Below are 24189 nucleotides of genomic sequence, written 5' to 3'. Positions count from 1 at the left end.
TATATGTCTCTACATAAAAATGCACAATCATGAGTGATGGAGAACTGACTGACATGTTTGTCATAGCAACAGTTCATTCATTGAATCCTTGTGTTTATGTGTCAGCAAACCATCTGCGTAGGCTGGGAGGACGTGCATGAGAATGAGAGTTACAGAACTGGATCAGACACCAATTAATGAACTCAAACACTAAAATAATACAGGCTCAACCGTTAAGAAGGCAGCAAAGCTTAAGAAACTGAATACGGCACAATAATGACATAAGTTGAAAAAAGCTTGGTGTTTAGACACTAAATACCTGCCACAGCTGAATCTCATGACCTCTCCCACTCAACAAGACACAAAAGCGTCTCTGTGAGCCATTCCTAATCATAATTTGATTCCTTATTACAGCAGTATGAATCCCAGACTCACTCTGAAAGAATGAGGTAAACAAACAACACAAAGTCTCTTGAAGATAATCTCTCTTCAAACCTACCTTTTATTTGTTTAAATGCCTCAACTTGGAGATGGAAATTAAAAGGTTGAGTAGTTTTAAACTGCATTTTTTGTGAAAATAGGTCAATTTCAACGGCTTTTTAAAACATTTCAGCAACGTTACGGTTATTATCAACAACAATCCTAAAGTGTTTTAATTATGTATCACTTAATTTAAGGTCTACATATATTATATAAAAATGAATCACTACAGCATGTTAGATAGTGCTAGACTCATGACGTGTCAGACCCAACCGCTCGCGCCACAAAAATGACTTTAAACCATCGACCCCGTAAAAAAAAGTCATCGAATAAATCGCACACTGACCTTAATTTGTATATCCGGAGAGAGGATATTTCACTTTCACACGCAGCCGCTCACCTGTAAAGTCACGCTGACTGAATAGGCTAGCTACTATAAACACTGATCACCGGTCGGGAAGGTTTGAATGGAAGCCGGGGAGGCAGCGGTTTGTAGCACGCGCTCATGGGTGTAAAGGGCGAGCTCTGATTGGACTTTCTTCGGTGGCGCGTGCCGGGGTCCGATGCGTGATGTCACCGGTACCCGTGGCTCGGGTCACTCGGTTTGTCCCGGTTGTCGCGGATGACGTATGACGAACAAGTTTGTAATTTGACTAGTAAGGAATTCACTCTTGTATTTTATTCCATTAATTCTAGTAGTGTAATTTCCTTATGTAGTCATCGGTTAACCTAACTGATAGCCTAAGCCTATGTGGTAGAATTCGTTTTTTACAGTCCAAAAACAACAAATTTTCTATTTCGAAAGGAGGTTGTCAACAAGTCTTGCTCTACTGGACTAAATCTGTTGGATTAAATCAGAAAGAACAAAACATAGCCTACCCTACTAGTACACCTCAGGACAAGATGACATAGGGACAAAGACAGTCTTGGATAGGGTCCAGATGATGAAATTCAATTACAAACATACAACCAAAAAAAGTACGCACATATTTTCTTTTTACTTTTTTGAAGCTACAAGCTTTAAAACTGTTATGCAGTACAAAGCAATTAAGTGTTGCGTTTTCAGTTTTTAAAGTGAGTTTTAAACATAAAAATAAAAACAGTCATGAATACTTAAGCCAAGGACAGTAAAGATGCACTAAACAAGAAATAATAACAGAAATATACATTTTACACTCATAGGTGCCATTTAAGAACCTTAAAATAGGTTATAGTTTTTCTATTTTTAATAATTTTTGATGAAAAAGGAAAGCTTACTGAATAGAAAACTGTCAGTAGCAACATATGCAAATCAAAACTTACCTATTTTTACCAAGACAGTCGTCTGAACTTGACTTTTGTGATCACTAGATGGCATAACAACTGCTGGATTTATTTGAAAGATGAGTGAATAATCCAATCTGTACATTTTACTGTCCTATTTGCATGATTTATACAAATGAACAGCAATAGGCCGATAGCAGCCTTTACAAATACGGAGATCCAATATTTTGACTTTTGATGTGTTATTACAAACCACTCAAGGACAGTACATGTTTAAAATAAATAAACTATATTCAATAAGGTCTGCTTGAGCTTTAACAGCCACATCATTATTTTTTTCTTCTTCATCAGGACACAAACACATCATGCCATTTTCTTCCAAACAAATGTCCTCAGCGTTTAGTTTCATCTTGACTTTTTCTGTTACCTACATACACAACAAAATGAACAAAAACATACAAACATAAAATCCTTATATATTACTTTCTAGTGAATTGTTACAGTATTTGATACATATATTAATGTCACATCATTTCTGACACATTATTAAAGTAATTTAACAGGCAGAAAGAGAATGATCACAGATAGAAGTGCACAAAAACAAGGCAGGGAGCAAGACACAGACAACATACAAAACAAGGACAAGACAGATTCATAACATGAAAAGTAATAACTATTTTCACATTTCTCTAGGCAGAAAAGAAATTGAGTGTAACAAACTGTTTGTCAATATCTTCCTCACTTCCAATTCTATTCTAAAACAGGGTGGATCATTAATATTCTGTGAGAAGGGTAGAAAAATACCTGCAAGTAATAATAAAAAATAAGAAACGAAAGATGGGATAATACAATAATGTAAACTTTGACACTAATAACAGCTCATGCGTACAAACATGCATTTTGCACATTAGAGGCACATGTACAGCTTCACATTTACAGTAATGAACACAGTCCAACCGCTCAGAGATGCAACATCATCACCAGACATGTGTTGGGAAAAGCCAAAATGGCATTTTCTCAATGAACATGCCCTAAACACGGTTAACAGACGAGACAGTCACAGCTACAGTCTATTTTTACTCTGTTATCATGAGTTGACCACAGAATTCCTTGTAAATTCATTCATAAATAAAAATAGCCTTTGGCCCAGTACACAAGAAACTGTTTTACAGAGACATATTACTTGCAAATTCAAAAATAGATGGATGGATAGATAGATAGATAGATAGATAGATAGATAGATAGATAGATAGATAGATAGATAGATAGATAGATAGATAGATAGATAGAGTGTGCAGCATATACAGATGTGTTTACTGCACTAATAAAACACTGCAAATGAAGTCTGAATTATCATACAACATTATGGTGATTTCTTACAACCCAAGTAAACCTACTGAAAATATCTAAACATCTTGGAAATAGTTATCAAAAACCATTACATCAAGAACTATTGAGCCTCCTATCAATTTGAGAACACTTGGAAATAGAAAAATCACCTACTGAAAATGTCGTATTCCAAAAAAGTTTTACAAAGCTTTCGACTTTAACAGAGTTGTAAAAAGAGTAAACATCTGACATTCAGGGCAATGGGTGATTTCTTCAGATAAACTCCAGGTTGATTCCACAAAAACACAAGATCACAGATGATAAAATCAAATTAGAAGAAAAAAACAACATTAAAGGAGTAGTTCACTGTTAAAAAAAAACTTTTGCTGATAATTTACTCACCCCCATGTCATCCAAGATGTCCATGTCATTCTTTCTTCAGTCGAAAAGAAATTAAGGTTTTTGATGAAAACATTCCAGGATTTTTCTCCATATAATTGACTTCAATGGGAACCAAACGGTTCAAGGTCCAAAAGACACTTTCAGTACAAACTGCAAACTGTTCAAAGGGCTTTTTTTTCATCAAAATGAACAAATCTTTTTCCGATTCGTTTGGTTCATTCAACGAACGAAACGAACAAATTGACTCGGAAAAAGATTCGTTCATTTTGATGAACGAGTTCGAACAGGAGAGTCACACAGTACAGAGCAAGGTGAGCATTTGAGCTTATAAAACTTAAACTTTATTATTTATCTATTAAATGAGTGACCGTTTTGCTTGATAAGACCCTTATTCATCGTCTGGAATCGTTTAAAACCCTTTGAACAGTTTGCGGTTTGCACTGAAACTGTCATTTGGACCTTGAACCGTTTTGGACCCCATTGAAGTCCATTATATGGAGAAAATCCTGGAATGTTTTCATCAAAAACCTTAATTTCTTTTCGACTGAAGAAAGAACAACACGGACATCTTGGATGACATGGGGGTGAGTAAATTATCAGCACAAGTTTTTTTAAAAGTGAACTACTCCTTTAACTTTCAGAAAATCTCTATCACGCTCCTTTTATTAACAGATTTATTGCACATTCTCTTCGTAGTGTTAAGAAGGAAAAGCCTACATGCACTAAAGGAAACCTGGAAGCAAGCAAAAGGGTCCGGAGGCACCAAGTATTACTGAAGGGTTCACTGTCACATATTGCACGCTTTGTCTCAATCAATTTGGTTTCTGTTGTACTCAGAGAAAACATGAACGCACTAACACGTAACACAACACAGATACTACTATGAAATGTTATTAGCTAAGTCTCTTAAGGCAATAACAGATTTGGGATTCTGCTTATCTAAGATTGACCCCGTCCTTCAGGGTTTCAAATATGAAAATCTCAGCAACGTTTTCTTACATTTTCTAAATCGAACCCCCATTGAACAATTTTCTACTGATGTGTTTTAACAGTCCGTTTAAGCCAGTTTAAGTTGATGCTGATGTTGAGCGAGTATAAAACAAGATTTCATGCTTTATCATTCACACAACATCTAAGTCAGAGGACATATTTCTCTCTGCCGTAATGCAATCAAAGGCATGAACGTTGTTCAACGTGAGAAATAGGAAAATGTGAGGCAAAGCAAAGCTTGCCACGTGAAAACACAGATCAATGGCGCTTTATTCGTTTTTTTTTATTCTTGAAAATAAGAAGAAATCCTGATCTGTTCTTCAATAAATCAAATCTTCTTAATTAAGTACTGATCTCACACTAAAATATCATAAGAGATCTGGCAGCCATCATTGTAGTCGCAGAATCGTTCAAACATTGTAAACTTCAAATTCATGCATGTCTTCAGAGTCAACGCATGCCACTATAGATCCGCCAATATGAACTCAATCATGCATTTCGATTGACTAGCACAGATACACACGTCACACAGCTTTTTTACAAACATCTACAGACCGGACAGATGGGCCGACGACATAAAAACGGTTAGAATCCCCTTAACGTACACGCACACACAATCCTGAGTGCTCTACGAGTAAACAACATTTTATTGTGAATCTGTCAGGGACCAGACGATTCAAGGACCAATCAGCTTTCAGCACCACGCATAATGAGATCATGAAGAACCAATCGATGCGCAGCTCTTTAAATTGTTAGAAGCCCCAGACAGGTTTACACAATGGCGAATCTTTGTTACGAGAACTTGGATGCATCAAATAAACGTGATTTGCACCTGTATTAAGAAGAAGATAAACTCTCAGTTACTTTGACTGGACTGAACTCCATTCGATGGAGACGTCTTTTATTCTTAGCGTACTCTGAACACTGCTGTGGTCTGATTCTAAAGAGAGGAAGTCAGTTTCACGCACATCCCAGTATAGGCTTGGAGATATGGAGATGACGGCGGGTGTCTTCCGGTTGGGATTTTTACACTGACACTTCTTGACATAGGACGCGTAGGACATAGAGAGAGTTCCATTGTCTCTGGGCAGAATGAACAATTGAAGATTCAAATCATTATGATGTCATCGAGAGAGTTCCATTGTCTCTAGGCAGCAGAAAGCGCGGAATGAATGTAACAATTGAAGATTCAAATCCTTATGATGTCACAGAGGGCAGTGTTCCATTTCAGTCATGACACTGTGTGTGAGACGTTGAACAAGTGTTCATGTAAAACTAAATGAAAATATCTGGATCCACTAGCAGAATATTGAGCCTGTAACTTTCTAGATCCTTCTTCAATCATTCTTCCGTCCATGAGCTGACGCGGCCACTATTTTGCCAATTTTTGATTTTGGGCACAACACAAGTATAGTCTTTGATCGCTTAGTGTCTCATCATCACTAATAAACAGCTAAGTCTGATTTCCGGACAATATTTTTGTAATTTCGCATTCCTGTCACGTCACTATAAAATTAAATTAGCGTTGGCTCTGATGAATGAGCAGTCCGACATCAACACTCAAGCTGAAACATTAGCTGTGCAGTACCATTTCAATTTAATTTGTTAGGTGGTATTATCAGTTATTTATATTTTATTACTTATTAAAACAAGACGCCCTAGAGCCTGACATCATGTCCTGCTGTGCATAGTCATTGCAGGCAGGGTCTAAAGTCATTTTGCATGCTTGAAAGTCTAATGTGACGCGCATTTTACATCTATCTTGAGTCATATTGTGCGATCTGTCAAGCAGCGATCTTAAAGAATGATGCACACAGCCCAAGCAAAACTGCTGCTCTATTACTGGGCATTTTTATTAGCATCTAAAGTGCCATCGCTATAGTTGGCGTTTCTGATGTATTGTGCCCTTGAACCGTAAAAAGCCTGTTATGTCACAATGTCTGCAGTGCTAAACAAAAGTCGTCAGTTCTGCCCATGAGCTCGAGAGACGAAAAGACTATTTGACATCATCGCTCCCTCTTTTGTTTTAGTGCTTTACACTCTTTTTCTTCTTTCTTTCCATTTTGCTACATGCTTTGCATTCATAAACTCCTTCTCAAACATCGTCCATCTCTTGTTGTTTTTCTCTAAACTTCCTCCACCTCAAATTCTCTACCAGGGTTCTTGGATACATCTAATTTGAACGATCCTTGTATTCAACGACTCACCAAATATACGTGTTTTGTAAGTGTGTGTGCAAATTTGTGTTGATGTGTGTAGCTTCTTGGCTCCGAGCCTCAGAACCTCTCTCTCTCTCTCTCTGCAAAGCCGTTCAGAAGCCCTCGATGTGGCAATAGGCCTCAAGGCTGGAGAAGAGGATATAGAGGAACCACAGACCCAGAAAGAGGAGTGTAGTGAGTATGCGCGAGACACGAGGGCCGCCCAGCTCTCCTCCGATTGACGGCCGGCGCCGGAACAGTAGTACACCCATGCAGACGAAGGCAAAGATAGTGAAGAGTGTGACGGAGAAGGCCAAGGATCCGGGGTCCACGAGAAAACTCTTGCCCTTGATGGCCCAGTACACGGCCGCCACAGACCAGGCCACGCCGATGCCCAGGAACACGTTGACGGCATTGCTGCCGGTGACGTTTCCGATGGAGGCGTCTGCGTACTGATCTTGAGTAGCGGCGACTTTACTGGCGAATGTGTCTGAAAAAAGAGAGATAAAGGCATATAGGCATTAGTGGTCGACTGGCTAATATTTGTGTAGCTTTTCATTTCTTAAACAACCATGTAGGAAGACATATTATGGCCATATTCCAGGATAACAGTCAAGATTCAAGTCCAGATCTTAAACTCAAAGTGTTTGGGATGTGCTGGAGGAGATTTTACAGAGTGCTGGACTCTCACATTGACAAAACAAGATCTTGACCAAAAATATATGCACGTCTTGATGGAAATACATGTTGTGATGATATTTACTAGGGCTTTGAAACGATTAATCGCGAATAATCGCATCCAAAATAAAATTTTGGTTACATAATATATGTGTGTGTACTAGTGTGTATAATTATTTTGTATATATAAATACACACACATGCATGTATATATTTAAGAAATATTTGCATGTACTGTATATACTTTATATATATTTATACAAAATTAATATTATACATAAATATAAATATTTGATATATTAATAACACATTTTTCTTAAACATATACATGCATGTGTGTGTATTTATTTATAGAAAATAATTATACACACTACACACACATATATTATGTAAACACAAACTTTTATTTTGGATGCGATTAATCGCGATTAATCGTTTCACAGCCCTAATATTTACACGAAAAGGTGAAAATACTTTCAATGTGCGATCACTGCAATGATGATCCAATAATATAATATAATATAATTAGATCTACACAAATTAGACATTAATATTTCATATTATTATTATTAATAATAATGTTTTTTTGTGTCATTTATTACTAAATTGTGATATAAAACTATACGCACTACCATTGAAAGTTCGATTAATTAAAGAAATGAATATTTTTATTCAGCGGGGAGATCATTTGCATTAAACCGATAAAACATGGACAGTAAAGACATTTATAATATTACAAAAGATTACTACTTCAAACATATGCTGTTCTTTTAAACTTTCTGTTCATAAAAGAATCCTAAAAAAATAAATTGTATCACGGTTTCCACACAAATATTTTCAACACTGATAATAATCAGAAATGTTTCTTGAGCAGCAAATCATCATATTAGACTGATTTCTGGAGGATCATGTGACATTGAAGACTGGAGTAACAGTCTTTTCAAATAAAAATTGCAATAATACTGTAATAATAAGTGAAAAGTAAAAAATATATATATGTTTGTGCATTTTTTTTCACAATCAATTCATCTTGCATTTATGCTGTTATCTAATGCAGTGTCATTCAGCGATTTGAAAGTGTGGTTGAAGTGCCCGTGAATACTGGAATAAATGTCCAAAAGCACACCTGGGATAGAAGTGCCCAGAGCCACGAACACGACTGCGGTGACGGTGTCGCGAAGGCCGACAGTGCAGCCGAAGTGAGACGCCAGGTCTCCGATGACAGCAGTGAGGAGGCCAATTACAATGATGGACACCACGAAACAGGCCCATCCGTTCCAGTACTCCGTGGGCGGAACGAACGCGAACAGAACCTTCCAGAACACTGTCAGGAAGTGCATGACGTAATCGCAGCAGGACGGGAGACGCTCCTCTCGACCCTCATCTTCGTCATCGTCTCCATCACCTGAGGATGACACACACAATTAAAGATTTAAACCAGCACATTCTGGACAATTTTACTTGTCATTAACACAATTAACCACCAGATGGCAGTATCACACCACTTACTTACCACACAAACCTTATATCCTTCAATGCAAAAGTTTCATCAAAACTAAATAAATAACTTTAAATAAACAGTACGGACCATTTTCTATGGTGCCTTTGTGATACATTTTAAGTTGTTATAGAAAATTGCACACTGAACACTCTTCTGTTCCATGAAAGCGAAGTGCACAAATGCTTACAAAACAAGTCATTTTTGATCTGAGCTATTGTGTATTGCTGAAGCTCCTGAGACTGAGCTTTTAAGAGGAGCAGCTTGAGAATGAAAGAGCCTCATTATGTGTTTTATTAAGTCTGTGTATTGCTGAGGGAATGCAGTGTGACTCATACAATGTATTCCTATTTCATAAGAGACATCCAACACACTGTTGAAGGTGTGTGAGACAGACCTGCACTGACGGTCACTGCATCCACAAACTGCTCTCGCCAGGAATGAGTGCCGATGACCAGCGCCAGGTTAGTCTTCTTGATCAGTTTATCAACGGTGCTCTGAAACACAGCAACAGATCACTGGCAACATTTAGACCACGGGATTAAGTACATTTAAGGTTGTTCTTCATTAATGTGGCCCATATCAGACACAATGAACTTGTGTTTAAACTCAGGTAAAAGTCATAAAAGTCAAGGTATGAAACTCATGCAAAGGACTTTTCTTTGATGTCACAGTTTAGGATAATCACTAGTGAAAAACTTGGGACTGTGCTTGTTCTAATGGTGTCACGGTATATTCGTGACAATATTTTTAACAACAAAAATTTCCTAATATCATTTCATATAATGCACAATTATGATATATGACAAGTCATTTTTAGATTGACATAAAAAAATCATTCTGATGTCACTGTTCACTCTGATGTCAATATTTATTTATTTAAATATCAGATTCAATGTGATTTTTGCTCACAAATACATAATATATATATATATATATATATAATAAATACATTTATCTTTTCAGAATTTAAAATATCAGATTCAGTGCGATTTTTGTGAACAAAAACAATAATACAAATAAATATATCTATATATAATAAAATATTAATATATGCATACATATTATTATTATTATTAATAATAATAATACAAATAAATAGATATATTACGATTACTATTACTATTATATATTTTCAGAATTTAAAATATATCAGATTCAGTGGGATTTTTGTGATGATACATTTTTTTTATAAATATGTATATACAATAAAAATATAAATATATGCATACATATTTAATAATAAACCCACACACATATTTGTGTGTTTGTGTGTGTATAAGAAAGAAAGAAAGAAAGAAAGAAAGAAAGAAAGAAAGAAAGAAAGAAAGAAAGAAAGAAAGAAAGAAAGAAAGAAAGAAAGAAAGAAAGAAAGAAAGAACAGATCTGGACCACTCAAGTGCTGGCAATGAATTTCTTGATATTACTATCATGACAACCTAATGAACCTGGCAACTGTTCGTTTAGCACCACTGATATGATAAATAACACTGAAAAAAAAGATGAGTGTAAAATTCATATCATGAGAATTTAATCAACACATCAAATTTTGCTGTCATCAACAAGCATGAACAGAGCAGAAAAAAATCTTTTCACTCCAGGTAGTCATTAAGTGAAAGCTTCAAATAATTTATTTTTGTAAATAGTCATAAAGAGTTAAAATTTACTGCAAATATGAAAAAAAAAAAATCTAACCATCATGTCCAGGAATACATTGGGGATCTACTGGGAATCACAAGCTATGGGCTGGTATCAATAAATGCATGTGCATTTTTCATAGCGTATACCGCGCCGCATAACCTATATATAGACTGTACTGAACACTGTACATGAAGAACGGATTAGCATGCATGATTTCACCATGTGAACTTATGTCAAGTCCTTTTTAGAGGTTGAAGAACAGATGGTGTAAGACTGAAAAATGCCATTGTGATTTCTTTTAAATAAATTAAAAATGCTTTAAAAAAAACCATTAAAATAATGTTTTCAGATAGGGTACCTTACAGTAAATTCATAGGAGTTCTCAATAAAATAAAATAAAATAAAATAAAATAAAATAAAATAAAATAAAATAAAATAAAATAAAATAAAATAAAATAAAATAAAATAAAATAAAATAAAATAAAATAAAATAAAATAAAATAAAATAAATAAAATAAAATATGGACCCACAATTTCCAATGGTTTTAGATGGGATGACTCCCTAATAGAATAATAATAATAATAATAATAATAATAATAAAATAAATAAATAAAAAAACAAAAAAACATTATGTAATTATGTTATTATGTAATAATAATATAACCAATGTTTTTAGATGTGATGCTTTACAGTAAATTCACAGGACTCCCCAATAAATTAAATAAATTAAAAAAAAAACCTAAAATAAAGAAAATATGGCCTGGCATTTTTTTCCATGTTTTCAGATATAATACCTTAAATTCATAGGACTCCTCGATCACCACTTCCAGCCGGCTGTGCTCCCCCAGAACAGGTTTGCCCATCTCCGCTATCTTCCTGGCCTCCTCCTCCTCCGCGCTCAACTGTGCCTCCGGATCCTCTGAAAGAGACACAATAAAGAAAAAGAAACAGACAGAAGACAGAAAAGGATGAGATACAACAGGCAGGAAATGGAGGGCATACCCTTCCCTGTCAATCAAAAACATAACAGCTCAACCAATCAATACGACACCACGTACAACGAACGACACACACACACACAAACGAAACAACGAGGTTTGAAATCAGGCTTTGAGAGATGTTCTGAATGCATGTTTATCCTCTGTGCCAGACTGTGGATTTTCAAACACTAAAATCCATTTACAACCCATTTTACTTTCTTTCAGAGTGAAAAAGATTCAGAGTAAAAACTGGGATCGATTAGATTGTGAAAACTACCATGGAGATTTTTTTTCACTTTCTGTCTAATGTTTTGAACTCCTCACTTTCAGCGGCCCCTCTCACACCATAATCGTGTCCCTCATGGGTTCAGGGAAGCTTCTTGCTGAGTGTGTAACATGAGGGTTAGTGTGGACACATGTTAGAGTTTGATCAGAGGTTGATCTGAAACCTTACCTTGGTTCAGCAGCAGGGCTGCGTGGTGTAAGGAGGGACAAGAGAAATGGAGTTAGTGCTGGAGATGAGTTTACTCCATTAATATACACACACACATACACACAAACACACACAAACACACACATCTCGGAACCGTGGTCCTGTTCCAAACCCTAGTGAGCTGCCTCTCCGAATACTAAAGGCGGTCGCACACCGGACGTGAAGCGCAGCGCCGTGTCACGTCTAGGACAACTCCGGGTCTCGGCAAGTATTCTTGTAAACACAGACGGTTATGTCTTGAGTAAACATAAACAGTTAAGAAATAAATCGGATCATTAAATTGGATCCGTGCATTACGTCTTAAAGTGACAACAGCCTATAAATACCTGCTGCTATCTATCATTCATGTTAATCAAACAACAAAACACATCTTTATTTATTTTATACAGTTTTTATTCAATTTATACAATTCTATCCACAAGTTTCCGAGGGGCGCTCCTGTAAAAAATAAAGTGGGTGAAACTTCCGGTAAGGCGGCGGAAGTAGCATTCCAATGGTATTTTGTGCGTTAGTTAGCGAAGAGGCTAGCTGTTTTTCTGAGAATTATTTTACTATTTAAAGACGCAAATCTTCATGAGAGATGCCGTTACGGAGCTCAGGGACAACATGTGCTGTTTGCCAACGACTGTAGTTTCCATCACCTCTCAAAAGACGACGAATCTTCCTGTGTACATTTGTTTAAATTCTTAATATTCTATAAACTCTATCAGCATGTGATTGGCTGTTCGCTACTGATGTTACACCTAAACTCAGGATCAAAGCCTGTGTTGACAGAATACCAAATGTGCCAGTTAATGTATTCAAGTAGCACATTCATTTATAATTTTGAATAAACTCCAAAGCACAATGACTAAGTGTGTATTTTTTATTTTAATTGTTTGTCAGCTCGCACAACCGTCTGTCACCATGCCTTGATGAGTATTGATTATTAATAATGTTATTATAATACTCCCAATCAACTACTGCGGAGGGTAAAGGTACTGTAATTTCACCCTTTTGAATTTGGTTGAGGTTGTGTTCCCACATCGTTAGCTAGTTTGGATCACTATAACTTGAATGACTGTCAACTGTTGAATGAACGAGTGTTAAGCATGTCAAATCGCGCTTTGTTTACTTCAAACCGGAAGACGCGCCCACTTTTGACGCAAGGCCTCATGGGCGTAGGAAACTTGTGGATAGTGTCATTTTACATTTAGGCCTAATTATAACATTTCTGTGCCTGAATACAACAACTTTGTTATATTGTATTTTATCTATGCTAGTAATTGGTGCATTTTTTGCAGATCCAAAAAAAATGATCCCATCCGTGACTCAAAAACCATAATATGATCCGAACTGTGAGTTTTGTAATCCGCAGAACCGCTACTGTCTTGATAGGCAGCTCATTAGGGCTGGAGCGAAGCCAACTGTATCGAAAAACACTGTCAAATGAATGCCCAAAACCACTCTAAAACCAACAGAGCTACTTTCTTGTTCTCGTAGTGCAAAACACACCTGAGATGCCCCTCTTCAGCCAGCGAGGTTCCTCAAGAACGATGAAGAAATTCTCATGTTTCTCGTACTCTTCATCATCAATGATCCTCACCTGAAAGGTCTGACTGCAGACATGCACACACACACACACACAGACAAATACACACAAGTAATCAGAAATTCAGGTGGTGGCTTTGAAGTCTCACATCAATTACTGCGACAAGTGACATAAAACTGAGACTAAATAAGAAAATGGTAGAAAGCTGGAACTACATAACGACACACACACACACACACACAGGGACACACACACGCACCCTAATAAATACTTAATGCCTTTCCTCAGGGGTCATGAACAGCAGCGCTCCACCCTGACATGAAATCACATTAAAAGAACCGATGAATGCACACACACACAAACAGGTACTCACACACATGCACACACACACATAAACAACATACAAAACCATGCTCACACAAATCACACAAATCTTCAAAATGCTGCATGTCAATATTTAATCACATTCACACACACACACATATTGATGCTCCAATTATAAACCTCATTGCACAAAGAAAATAAATCCACAATGCTCTTTGTAAGGACGCTGCATTGTTGAGTAGGGCTGGATTTACCTCCAGCACTGACATGCACACAGGAAAATGGTAATGTTTAGTGCTCATCCATAATGTAGGATACTGTCAGGTTCATCCTGCATAGACAGAAGAGACTCCAGACTGACAGAAACGTTGCATCCGCTAACTGATCTCTCTAGCTCACTATAGCTAATTCCCCAGGGATTTGAACAAGTCCCGCCAACGTATATACTCTGTAATGTCTCAAATCAAGTGTCTTGTTCAGGGGAGGAGTTCATCATCAGACACACCATTTCCATCTGCTGGGTGACAAAACGGGAGAAAAATCATATTGTAGGAGGAACCAGAGCTATATCCAGAGACAAGAGGATCACTGAGACAGTTAATACGCCCTAGCAACTGTCTATCAACTCTCTAGAAACCAATCAGAACACCCTAGCAACTGCTTATAAACTTTCTACTCAGAATCCAATGGGAACTGCCTCTGGTAACCACTCAGAACACCATAGCAACTCTCTAATAACCACTAACAACACAATAACAACGGCCTAGCAACACATTAGTAACCATTCAGAATGCTTACTTTAAGAAACTACCCAGGATATCCTGGAAACTGCCTAACAACTCTCTAGTAACCAGTAAGACCACCATAGCAACCACCCAGAACATCCTAGAAAGTCTCTAGTAACCACCCAGAACACCCTAGCAACTAACTAGGAAAAAACTAGCAACCACTCTCAGAGCACCTAAGCAACCACTCAGAATATACTGGAAACTGCCTAGCAAGTGACTAATAATAACTACTAAAACACCTTAACAACTGTCTATAAACGTTGTAGTAGCCACTAAAATCACCAGGTAACCACCCAGAACACCCTAGCAACTCTCTAGTAACCACCCAGCACACCTTGCAACTATCTAGCAACACACTAGCAACCACTTAGAGCACCTAAGCAACCACTCAGAATATCCTGTAAACTGCCAAGCAACTCCCTAATAATAACCACAATAACAACTGTCAATGAACTTTCTTGTAGCCCAGGTAACCACCCAGAACTCTCTAATAACAACTCAGAACACCCTAGCATGCCCTAGCAACCACCCAGAACACTCTTACATCGTGGAAACGAGTTATGCACAGCCAAACACCGCTAAATCTGATTTGTTTTGTCTTTTTACAGGAGCACACTCACGTTGTCTGGTCGTTGGCGAATTCCAGCTCCCCGCGTGTGTCCTCGTAGTCGACCCCTCCCCCGTGGGCCGTTCCGGGCTCTGTGTGGTACGGAATGATCACGGTTCCGCGGGCACCAGAGTTCCGGACCACCGTCACCTCCATGGTGCCCACGCTCTCGCTCACTCGCACCAGGTGGTCTGTAAAAGTGAAGATCCCCGCGTGGTCGTCGTCCAGGATGGTGACCGTAGCCATCAGCGGTTCCACCAGCCGGGCCTTGGGACCCTGATCCGTGTCGTCACTCTCAAACATGCCCTCCGCATCACCGATACGCAGATTCAGCAAACGCACAAAGAAATGTTCGTCTTCCTCAAAGATGTCATCGTCGATGATTCCCACCTAGAAAGAGGCATACAGATGTCTATAAACTTTCAGTGAAGTGGTTTAACTTAACTTTACCGTGGACAAGTACTTTAGTGACTTAACATTCATCACACATGGGTTTGTAGGGCTCGGATCGAAGCATCTGTCATTCTGAATCCTCTCTGTCTTTTTGGCAAAGAGACTGTCAATCATTGTCACTCACCAATGACAGACTCTACAGCCTTGTTGCCATGGATACACAGCCCTGTCCATCTCAGCAGAGTGGATGTTTGTCTCAAAGGAAGTGTACAACATGAAAGATTAAGAGGCTTTTAAAGTACGAAATAAAGCACTGTCCTTGAGACTCACCTGTTCGTGAACGATTTCCTGCTAATGGATGTAAAAGAGTCAGTACTAGACTAAACCTTTTGATCTATGACTTGGCCGGATAGTACTGCAATGCTCACACAAATACCGTTTTCATGATCAATCATTGGTATCCCTTCCGATGTGAGGGGCATCACATATTAATTGGCATCTCATCTTAAGGGGCTATTCCTCTTTAATAAAATAAAATGTCAAATATAATGGTGCTTTTCCACTACACAGTACCAGCTCGACCCGACTCAACTCAACTCGGCTCGGCTCACCTTTGTTTGGTTTTTCACTGTGTAGAAGTTATACCTGTACCTACTTTCGGGTACTTTTTTTAGTATCACCTCTGGCGAGGTTCTGAGCGAGCTAAGGCGAGCTAAGCTGGAACTAAAATGTGACGTGAAAACAATGCCGACTGCTGATTGGTCAGAGAGAATCGTCACCATTCACTGCGTCATCATTGCATGCGCCAGATGGAGTATCCAGAATATCCCGCCATTTTTAAGTAGTTTGGCCAGAGATGGTTTCTAAACGTACTACTATTATTATTATGGCAACTCGGAAGAATACGCCGTGGTCAAACGAGGATGTGCAGAATTTCGTTTGTTTGGTTGCCGAAGAGAGGATCCAGCTAGAGCTTGATAGGGCAGCGAGGAACGAAAGGCATCACTATGACGACCGGGTACTATTTGTGGCGGTACTGTATGCAAATGGTAAACGTAGCGAGCCGAGGCGAGTCAAGCTGGTACTGGTAATGGAAAAGCGCCATAAGATACTTGAGACTATCACTAGTCGAGACCAGATTCACCTGCAAGTAGTTCAACTGACTGAAATTGTGTTCAGATAAAAGTAACTGAATATTTAAACTGAATATTCAGATACTTGAGACCATCCCAACTGATTAATAATCTACACCAGCTTGGGTGTTACCATGTAAAACAATCTACTGGTTTCTGCTGGACCAAACTTGTTCTGAGAAAACGTACAAAGAAAGAATTGTGTAGTACTATGAAGTTCATGCAAATACTTTTCATGATCAATCATTGGTGACACTTCCGAATATTCGGATACCTGAGACCATCCAAACTTCTTAACCATCTAGACGAGCTTGGACAAGATCTTGAACATAAATGATCAGTTTGGACAAGGAAGAAACCATGCAAAACCAATCTACCAGTTTCTGTTGGACCAAACTTTATGTTGTGGACATGTTCTGAAAAAAATTACAAAGAAAGAATTGTGTAGTACTATGAAGTTCATGCAAATACTTTTCACGATCAATCATTGGTGACACTTCCGAATATTCAAGTACTTGAGACCATCCAAACTTCTTAACCAGATAGACCAGCTTGGACAAGATTTTGAACATAAATGATCAGTTTGGACAATGAAGAAACCATGTAAAACCAATCTACCAGTTTCTGTTGGACCAAGCTTTATGTTGTGGACATGTTCTGAGAAAACTTACAAAGAAAGAATTGTGTAGTACTATGAAGTTCATGCAAATACTTTTCACGATCAATCATTGGTGACACTTCCGAATATTCGGATACTTGAGACCATCCAAACTTGTTAACCAGCTTGGACAAGATTTTGAACATAAATGATCAGTTTGGACAATGAAGAAACCATGCAAAACCAATCTACCAGTTTCTGTTGGACCAAACTTTATGTTGTAGACATGTTCTGAGAAAACATACGAAAAAAGATACTTTTCATGATCAATCATTAGTGGCTCGTTCGAATATTCGGACGAGTGATTATCCATCTAGACAAGCTGGGACCAGATAATAAGTAAAAATGATCCGTTGGGGCAAGATATAAACCTCACAAAACCCTCAAGTAGTTTAAGCTGGATTTTCAAGCAATGTTTTCTTTTCTCCTTTCACTCCTTCTCACCTTAATGTCTTTCCTGGTTTCTCCAGGTTTGAACACCAGCGTCCCTTCGCAGTACTTGTAATCTGATCCAGCGTTGGCGGTGCCATCTTCTGTACAGTAGTCGATGTAGAAAGTGCTCTCCCCCAGGCCTCCTCGGCACACCACAGGTATCATGACGGTGCCGCAGTTCTCCATGCACTGGACAGACGCCGTCTCGAAGGAGATGTGGCTACAGACGGCCAGATCGGTCTCCTCCAGAGGCTCGTTGCCGCCCACCACAACAGTGCGGCGAGAGTGATCCGCCGTGTGCTTCTTCAGCACATTACCGGCCCCGATCATCATGCGCGTGGCCTGGACACGATAAAAGGCACGGCTTTTCTGCTGATGAAGGAGGGCGTAGTAGTTGGCCAAGTCTACCAACTGATCCAGCTCCTTATCTGGATATTTCTGCTTCAGGTCTTTCAGGATACGAATCACCTGCCAAGCAACATTCAAAGGTCAAGAAGATATAGGCTGCAGTTCTGCCCAAGTCCAATTTCATTTCTGTCATGATATACTCTCCCTCATGCTGTTTCAAACCTGAAAATAGCTGTGGCTTTCAACGCTCAATGCGGGCATATGACTCAATCTGCCAAGTTTTACGTCAGTGACACCAACCAAACAGAATTGGTTCTCACAAATTGTAATTCAAATGCAAATTAGATTTGAGACTTATAGCTGAGCGAATCCATTTGAATTGGGTGGTTTAGACCAAATTTTCTGAAGAGACTTGATCGCTTTATATGACGAACAGATTTAATTTAGGCTTTTATACACATATCAGCGAATTTAAACAGAAACTCAACCGAACATGCTTGAGATGTGTTCAGATGCACTCAGCTTGAGCTTCAGTTTACCACATCTGATGTGCGAGTTGATGAATGTTTATATGTGAATAAAAGTCTAAAATTCATACTGTTTATAATATAAAGTGATCGTCTCTTCAGACTATTATGGACTAGTGATTCCCAAACTGTGGTCCGCGGACCACTAGTGGTCCGTGGGGGTACTGCAGGTGGTCCGTGAAAAGGCAAAATGAAATTTAAATATTTTTTTACCTTAATTTTACCCTTTTTAAATAAAAAGTACAAATATGTGGGCCTATATTGATATAAAATTTAAATTAAATGGTCAAGTTATTGTGTGATTACTAAAATAGGCTAGTGGCGCTCGGCCATGGCGTTCAAATTCAGTGCCGTTACAACCACAACATGGATCGGAGGATAGCAACAGGTTGTCTGAAGAGAGGCAGAGGTAATGAAATGTTTATAAATGGAATGAATAAAGCCTGTTATTATTTTAATTTCTTGATCTCGCATTTCTGAAAGTTTTGCAGATATGCTGTTAAGTGGACAAACAAGCCTACTTTTTGAGGACTTGTAAACTCTGAAGATTAATAATCCCCTAAACTCGCCAAAGGTTTTGAAATGTTAACTATATCCAAGTGTTTTTATTACTTTAAAAATGTCATTGCTATGGAAATAAGCCTGTTGTTCAAATTAACCTGATTATGCCCTCGAGTGCTTGATTAAAGAAATTAATTAAATATGTGGCAGCCGTTGTGTGCAGTAAACTTTCTTTTTACAAGCCTGTTGTTCTGATCTGATGACAGACCAGTAAGCGCTAGTAAGCCTATTAAGAGGTGTGGATTAATTCAGGTAGGACTGTTTGCAGATATATTTTCTTATGTGTATTATGAGGTGGTCCACGAAAATTCTTGATTACACACAAAAAGTTTGAAAACCCCTGGACTAAACCACTCAAATCATATGGATTAGTTTTATGATCTCTTTATGAACTTTTTGAAACGTCAATTGGTGGTTGTGTAGCCGTCAATTGAGGGACAGAAAGCTCTCAGATTTGATAAAATAGATCTTCATTTGTGTTCTGAAGATGAATGAAAGTCTTACGGGATTGGAAAGACATGAGGGCGAGTAGTTACTGACAGACTTTTTACTATGGTTATGGGTTCCATGGTTATTGAAAAATTTTAAGATGGGAATAAAACAATAATATTTCAGTGCTTTGGCTTTTACTCTGGAAACTTTGGTGTTTTCTCTCAAAACTTTTGTGTTTCCCCAGAGAAACATTTTAGTACAGTGTCTTGGATTGTCAGGATGAAAAACATGTCAACCAAGGTTACATTTAAAGTTCTGTGAGTGACTATGAATGCACAAAAGTTTGTTTAAATGAGTGCATGTGTCTTTTCTCACTTCTTTACGGCTCTCGTCCAGCTCCTTGGCACCTTCCATGTAAACGGTAGTGCTGTTGGAGTTGGGTAGAGTTGCCATGGTGCCTGTTGTGTTGCCGGTCCCATCTTGGTAATGTTCCTGTGTGCCGATCCCTATGGCTCCACCCCTCAGTGGAAACTTGCCGTCCATCATCATCTCCATCCCTTTGGGGGTCAACTCCCCCTCTGTCTCAACAACAACACCTGTTCTCTTGTCGGCACGGTAGCGTTTGGACATGTACTTGTAGAAAAGGAGGCGCCGGTCAGCGATCCACGCCAGGATTACACAAACGGGGAAATAGCAGAGAGTGACAAGAGCTTCCCATATCTACACACACACATCAATACAGCAGACACACAAGGTAAACAGACCACAGATTAGTGCGTTGGAGAGAAAAGACCACAGCAAACAAAAGGAAAAGCAAAGAAAAACAAACAGTCTGATATGAACCAAGCAAAGAGGCACTTCTAGCTACATTAAACAGAGACAAACAGCTCAGTACCTGCTCACTTCACCATTACAAATGACCCAATATGGTCTTGTTGTCTGAAGGACCAGTAGATAAAAAAACATTTATAATCATTTTGTGTGACTTATCATACAGTGTTTGTCACACACATAATGTACTATATATATACAGTGTTGGGGAGTAGTTAACTACAAGTAGCGAAGCTACTAACTTAACTAAATTTTTCAGTAGCTTGGCTGTAGCTCAGTTGCTTTTTAAACAGTGTAGCTTTTCCAGTAGCTAACTACTTTTTGCAGCAAGTAGCGGTGTAGCTCGAGCAAGAGCTACATTGTGTTTGTCGAGCCTGCGCGAATCAGCGCAATGCTATATTCTTCTTCTTGTTAGATTGCAAACTCATATTTTTTTTGCCATTACCGCCACCTGTTGTTTAATCACACATCTTGCGGCTAACGGTTCACTGACGTACAGAAGTGTCTACCCTATCTCACGACCAATTCGTACGAATTCGTACGAGTGATTAAAAAGTGGCTAATTCGTACTAATTCGTACGACCTCACTCGTGCGAATTCATACGATTTGTCTAAACCCACGTGAAGGTTATGTTTAGGGGCGGGGTCAGGGGTAGGTCATTCGTACGAATTCATACGAATTGGCCAATTCGTAAAATATGTACGATTTAGCAAAAATCGTACTAATTTGTACGACTGAGGTCGTATGAATTGTTACGAATTAGCCACCTCGTAAAATTCGTACGAATTCCCGTGAGATCGGGTTGGAAGTGTGTTGACACACACATGATGATGGAGCAAGACGTGACGGCAGATTTGGAGGATGGAGAAACAACTAAAGTTAATTACCCATGGCATTATTTGTCCAAGTTTTATGAGAAAATGTTCTACATGCAATTTACGTTGGATGTATATTTTGTTCTTGCAATGTTGTCAGCTATTTGTTGCAATTTTGCACTTTTGACAAACATTCTGAGATATTTGGGTGTTGTGTGTAATAAAACAATACTTTTTGAGATCATAATTTTATTGCATTGTTTTAAACACTAAATGTTTTACATGTTTTAAGTAAAACATTTAGTGTTTAAAACAATGCAATAAAATTATGATTTCAAAAAGTATTGTTGTCCCCTTCTGTCCTTCCTTAGACACTTATTCAGTTATTAATAATATACGTTGTTCAGAAAAGCAAAAGTAGTTTCAATGTAGCTAGCTACTTTTTGATAGTAACTTGTAGTGTAGCTAACTACTTTTCCAAAAGAGTAGCTTGACTGTAGTTTAACTACTTTAACTTACGAGTAGCTTGTAGCTTGTCAAACTACAGTTTCAGAGTAGCTTCCCCAACACTGTATATATATATATATATGTGTGTGTGTGTGTGTGTGTGTGTGGGTGGGTGTAAATCCCCAAAAAATATTTTTTTTATTTTTTATATTTTATAAAAAAATAATAATTTTATACATTTTTATTAATAAATAAAGAATTATATGAACAGTAAGATTAAATACATTTTCAGTAATTCTCAATATTCTCAAAGGTGATTCTCATTAGATTCTCATTAGTGTAAATCGTTACTTTTCACATTTCAGTAATGAGAATGAAATACTTTTAGACATTTACTAAAGGGATTTGCAGTGAAGTTATCATAATTGTCATGAAATGTCACAATGCAAAATATCTTTAACGTTCTCTAAGACTTTGGCAATCGACTTTGTATTATATCCATAAATATGCACGTAGTATATGTTACTTCGCATGTAACGAAATTGATGTGTACATTTGGAAACTGAATTAAAGGATTAGTTCACTTTTGAAAAAACTTTTGCTGATAAATTACTCACCCCCATGTCATCCAAGATGTCCATATCTTTCTTTCCTCAGTCGAAAAGAAATTAAGGTTTTTGATGAAAGCATACCAGGATTTTTCTCCTTATAATGGACTTCAATGGGAACCAGGTCCAACCGAGGTCCAAAAGACAGTTAATAACAGTTTCAGATGCAGCTTCAAATGTCTTTAAACGACACCAAACGATGAATAAGGGTCTTATCATGCGAAACGATCGGTTATTTCAAAACTTATTCCAAAAATGTAACTTTTCTAAGGACAAATGCTAGCCTTGTAATATATTGTGAGGCGCGTTTGCAACGTCACGTAATACGTAATTACGTTCAAAAGGTCACGGGCGACGTAGCCGGAAGTACAGAATCAAAATCGTCCGACATCGTTGTTTTTCCTTTTAATTCCTTTTTTGTAAACGGCGTTTGAGTTAGTTTGCACGTTCAACCTATGCGTTCAACTTGGAAACACTGACTCTGTAGTTCTGGCTACGTCGCCCGTGACCTTTTGAACGTAATTACGTATTACGTGACGTTGCAAACGCGCCTCACAGAATAGAGCAAGGCTAGCATTTGTCCTTAGAAAAGTTACATTTTTGGAATAAGTTTTGAAATAACCGATCGTTTCGCATGATAAGACCCTTATTCATCGTCTGATATCGTTTAAAGACATTTGAAGCTGCACTGAAACTGTCTTTTGGACTTTGAACCATCCGGTTCCCATTGAAGTCCATTATAAGGAGAAAAATCCCGGAATGTTTTCATCAAAAACCTTAATTTCTTTTCAACTGAGGAAAGAAAGACATGGACATCTTGGATGACATGGGGGTGAGTAAATTATCAGCAAAAGTTTTTTCAAAAGTGAACTAATCCTTTAAAACGTGCTGATTTTAGGGATGAAACATGACATACTGTAGACCTAATATAGTTTTGTGGGATTCACACAGACAAACACACAAGCACGCTACAATACCCTACAAACTCTATATTCTACTCACTAACCCTAAACCTACTATCACAACAACACATCCCAAATGTTCAAAAAACATAATTTAATGTGATTTATAAGTTGTTTTCCTCATGGGGACCAAAAAAAAGTCCTGTAAGGTAAAAATACTTCTGACACACGCGCACACACACCTCTACGACTCCAGGTGAGATGACAGCCAGAATCAGGTAGAGCCAGATGTAAGCGAAGATACTCCAGAACGCGGTGATGAAGAAGACTCTCAGATGTTTAATCTTCCTCACCTCGCCTTCAGGAATCACCCACACACAGATTCCAATGATCACAAACATATTAAAGGCAGCGCTGCCCACAATGGTGCCTGGACCCAGCTCACCGGACTTAAAACCATGACCACACACCTGAAACACACAAAATCACATGATCTTTAATGTATACAGTAGCAATGTGGAGCAGCAGTGTTTTGGAACAAATATATTTTGTGCGTTAGTTTAAGTTTTAGGAATTTGGTTATTTTCTTTAGTCATTTTTCTTAGTTTTTTATTAGTTATTGCATGCTAAAGACAATAGACACAAAACTGAATGACGATCATTCATGTTCTACAATGTTAAATTATGCAGCGTGTCCTCTGGTAATTTCATCTTGTAATGTAACTGTAATGCACTTTTCCAATTAGTTCCAAGTTAGTTCCAGTTTCCAAGTTGTAAATTCTCACTTTCCAAGTTGAATGGAGCGCAGCATTTGGCTTATGCAAACATTTGAGCATATAAATGCTTCAATTAAATGACAGAATAGAGAAAACAGCAGATGAATTGTGTCACTTTTCATCTTCAACATCAGATTCAGAAG

At 38.0% G+C, this 24189-nt stretch overlaps 2 protein-coding genes across 7 annotated transcripts in view; both read right to left on the bottom strand.

Annotated features, from left to right (window-relative positions):
• Positions 1–1280, bottom strand: part of acsl3a (acyl-CoA synthetase long chain family member 3a) — a 30918-nt gene extending 29638 nt beyond the window's left edge. The window contains exon 1 of one of the 2 annotated variants that reach the window (XM_089121528.1): positions 806–1280. The gene's annotated coding sequence lies outside the window, so the exon portion shown is untranslated. The remainder of the gene's footprint in view (positions 1–805) is intronic. The other variant, XM_089121529.1, reaches the window with a different exon arrangement.
• A 158-nt stretch (positions 1281–1438) lies between these two features.
• Positions 1439–24189, bottom strand: part of slc8a2b (solute carrier family 8 member 2b) — a 179640-nt gene continuing 156889 nt past the window's right edge. For 4 of the 5 annotated variants that reach the window (XM_039678864.2, XM_039678867.2, XM_089121526.1 and 1 more), the window contains exons 4-13: positions 23513–23740; positions 20042–20386; positions 17811–18266; positions 15196–15572; positions 13427–13530; positions 11894–11911; positions 11254–11378; positions 9215–9314; positions 8446–8724; positions 1439–7131 (exon numbers count right to left, since the gene is read on the bottom strand). In XM_039678864.2, coding sequence (XP_039534798.1) covers positions 6755–7131; positions 8446–8724; positions 9215–9314; positions 11254–11378; positions 11894–11911; positions 13427–13530; positions 15196–15572; positions 17811–18266; positions 20042–20386; positions 23513–23740 — 2409 coding nt within the window. In that variant the 3' untranslated portion in view covers positions 1439–6754. The remainder of the gene's footprint in view (positions 7132–8445; positions 8725–9214; positions 9315–11253; positions 11379–11893; positions 11912–13426; positions 13531–15195; positions 15573–17810; positions 18267–20041; positions 20387–23512; positions 23741–24189) is intronic. The other variant, XM_089121527.1, reaches the window with a different exon arrangement.

The sequence above is a fragment of the Pimephales promelas genome, chromosome 16 (assembly GCF_988280905.1).
Source record: "Pimephales promelas chromosome 16, fPimPro1.hap1.1, whole genome shotgun sequence".
Taxonomy (NCBI): domain Eukaryota; kingdom Metazoa; phylum Chordata; class Actinopteri; order Cypriniformes; family Leuciscidae; genus Pimephales; species Pimephales promelas.
Note: the sequence above shows the minus strand (reverse complement) of the source record. Positions and strands in the feature narration are given on the sequence as shown.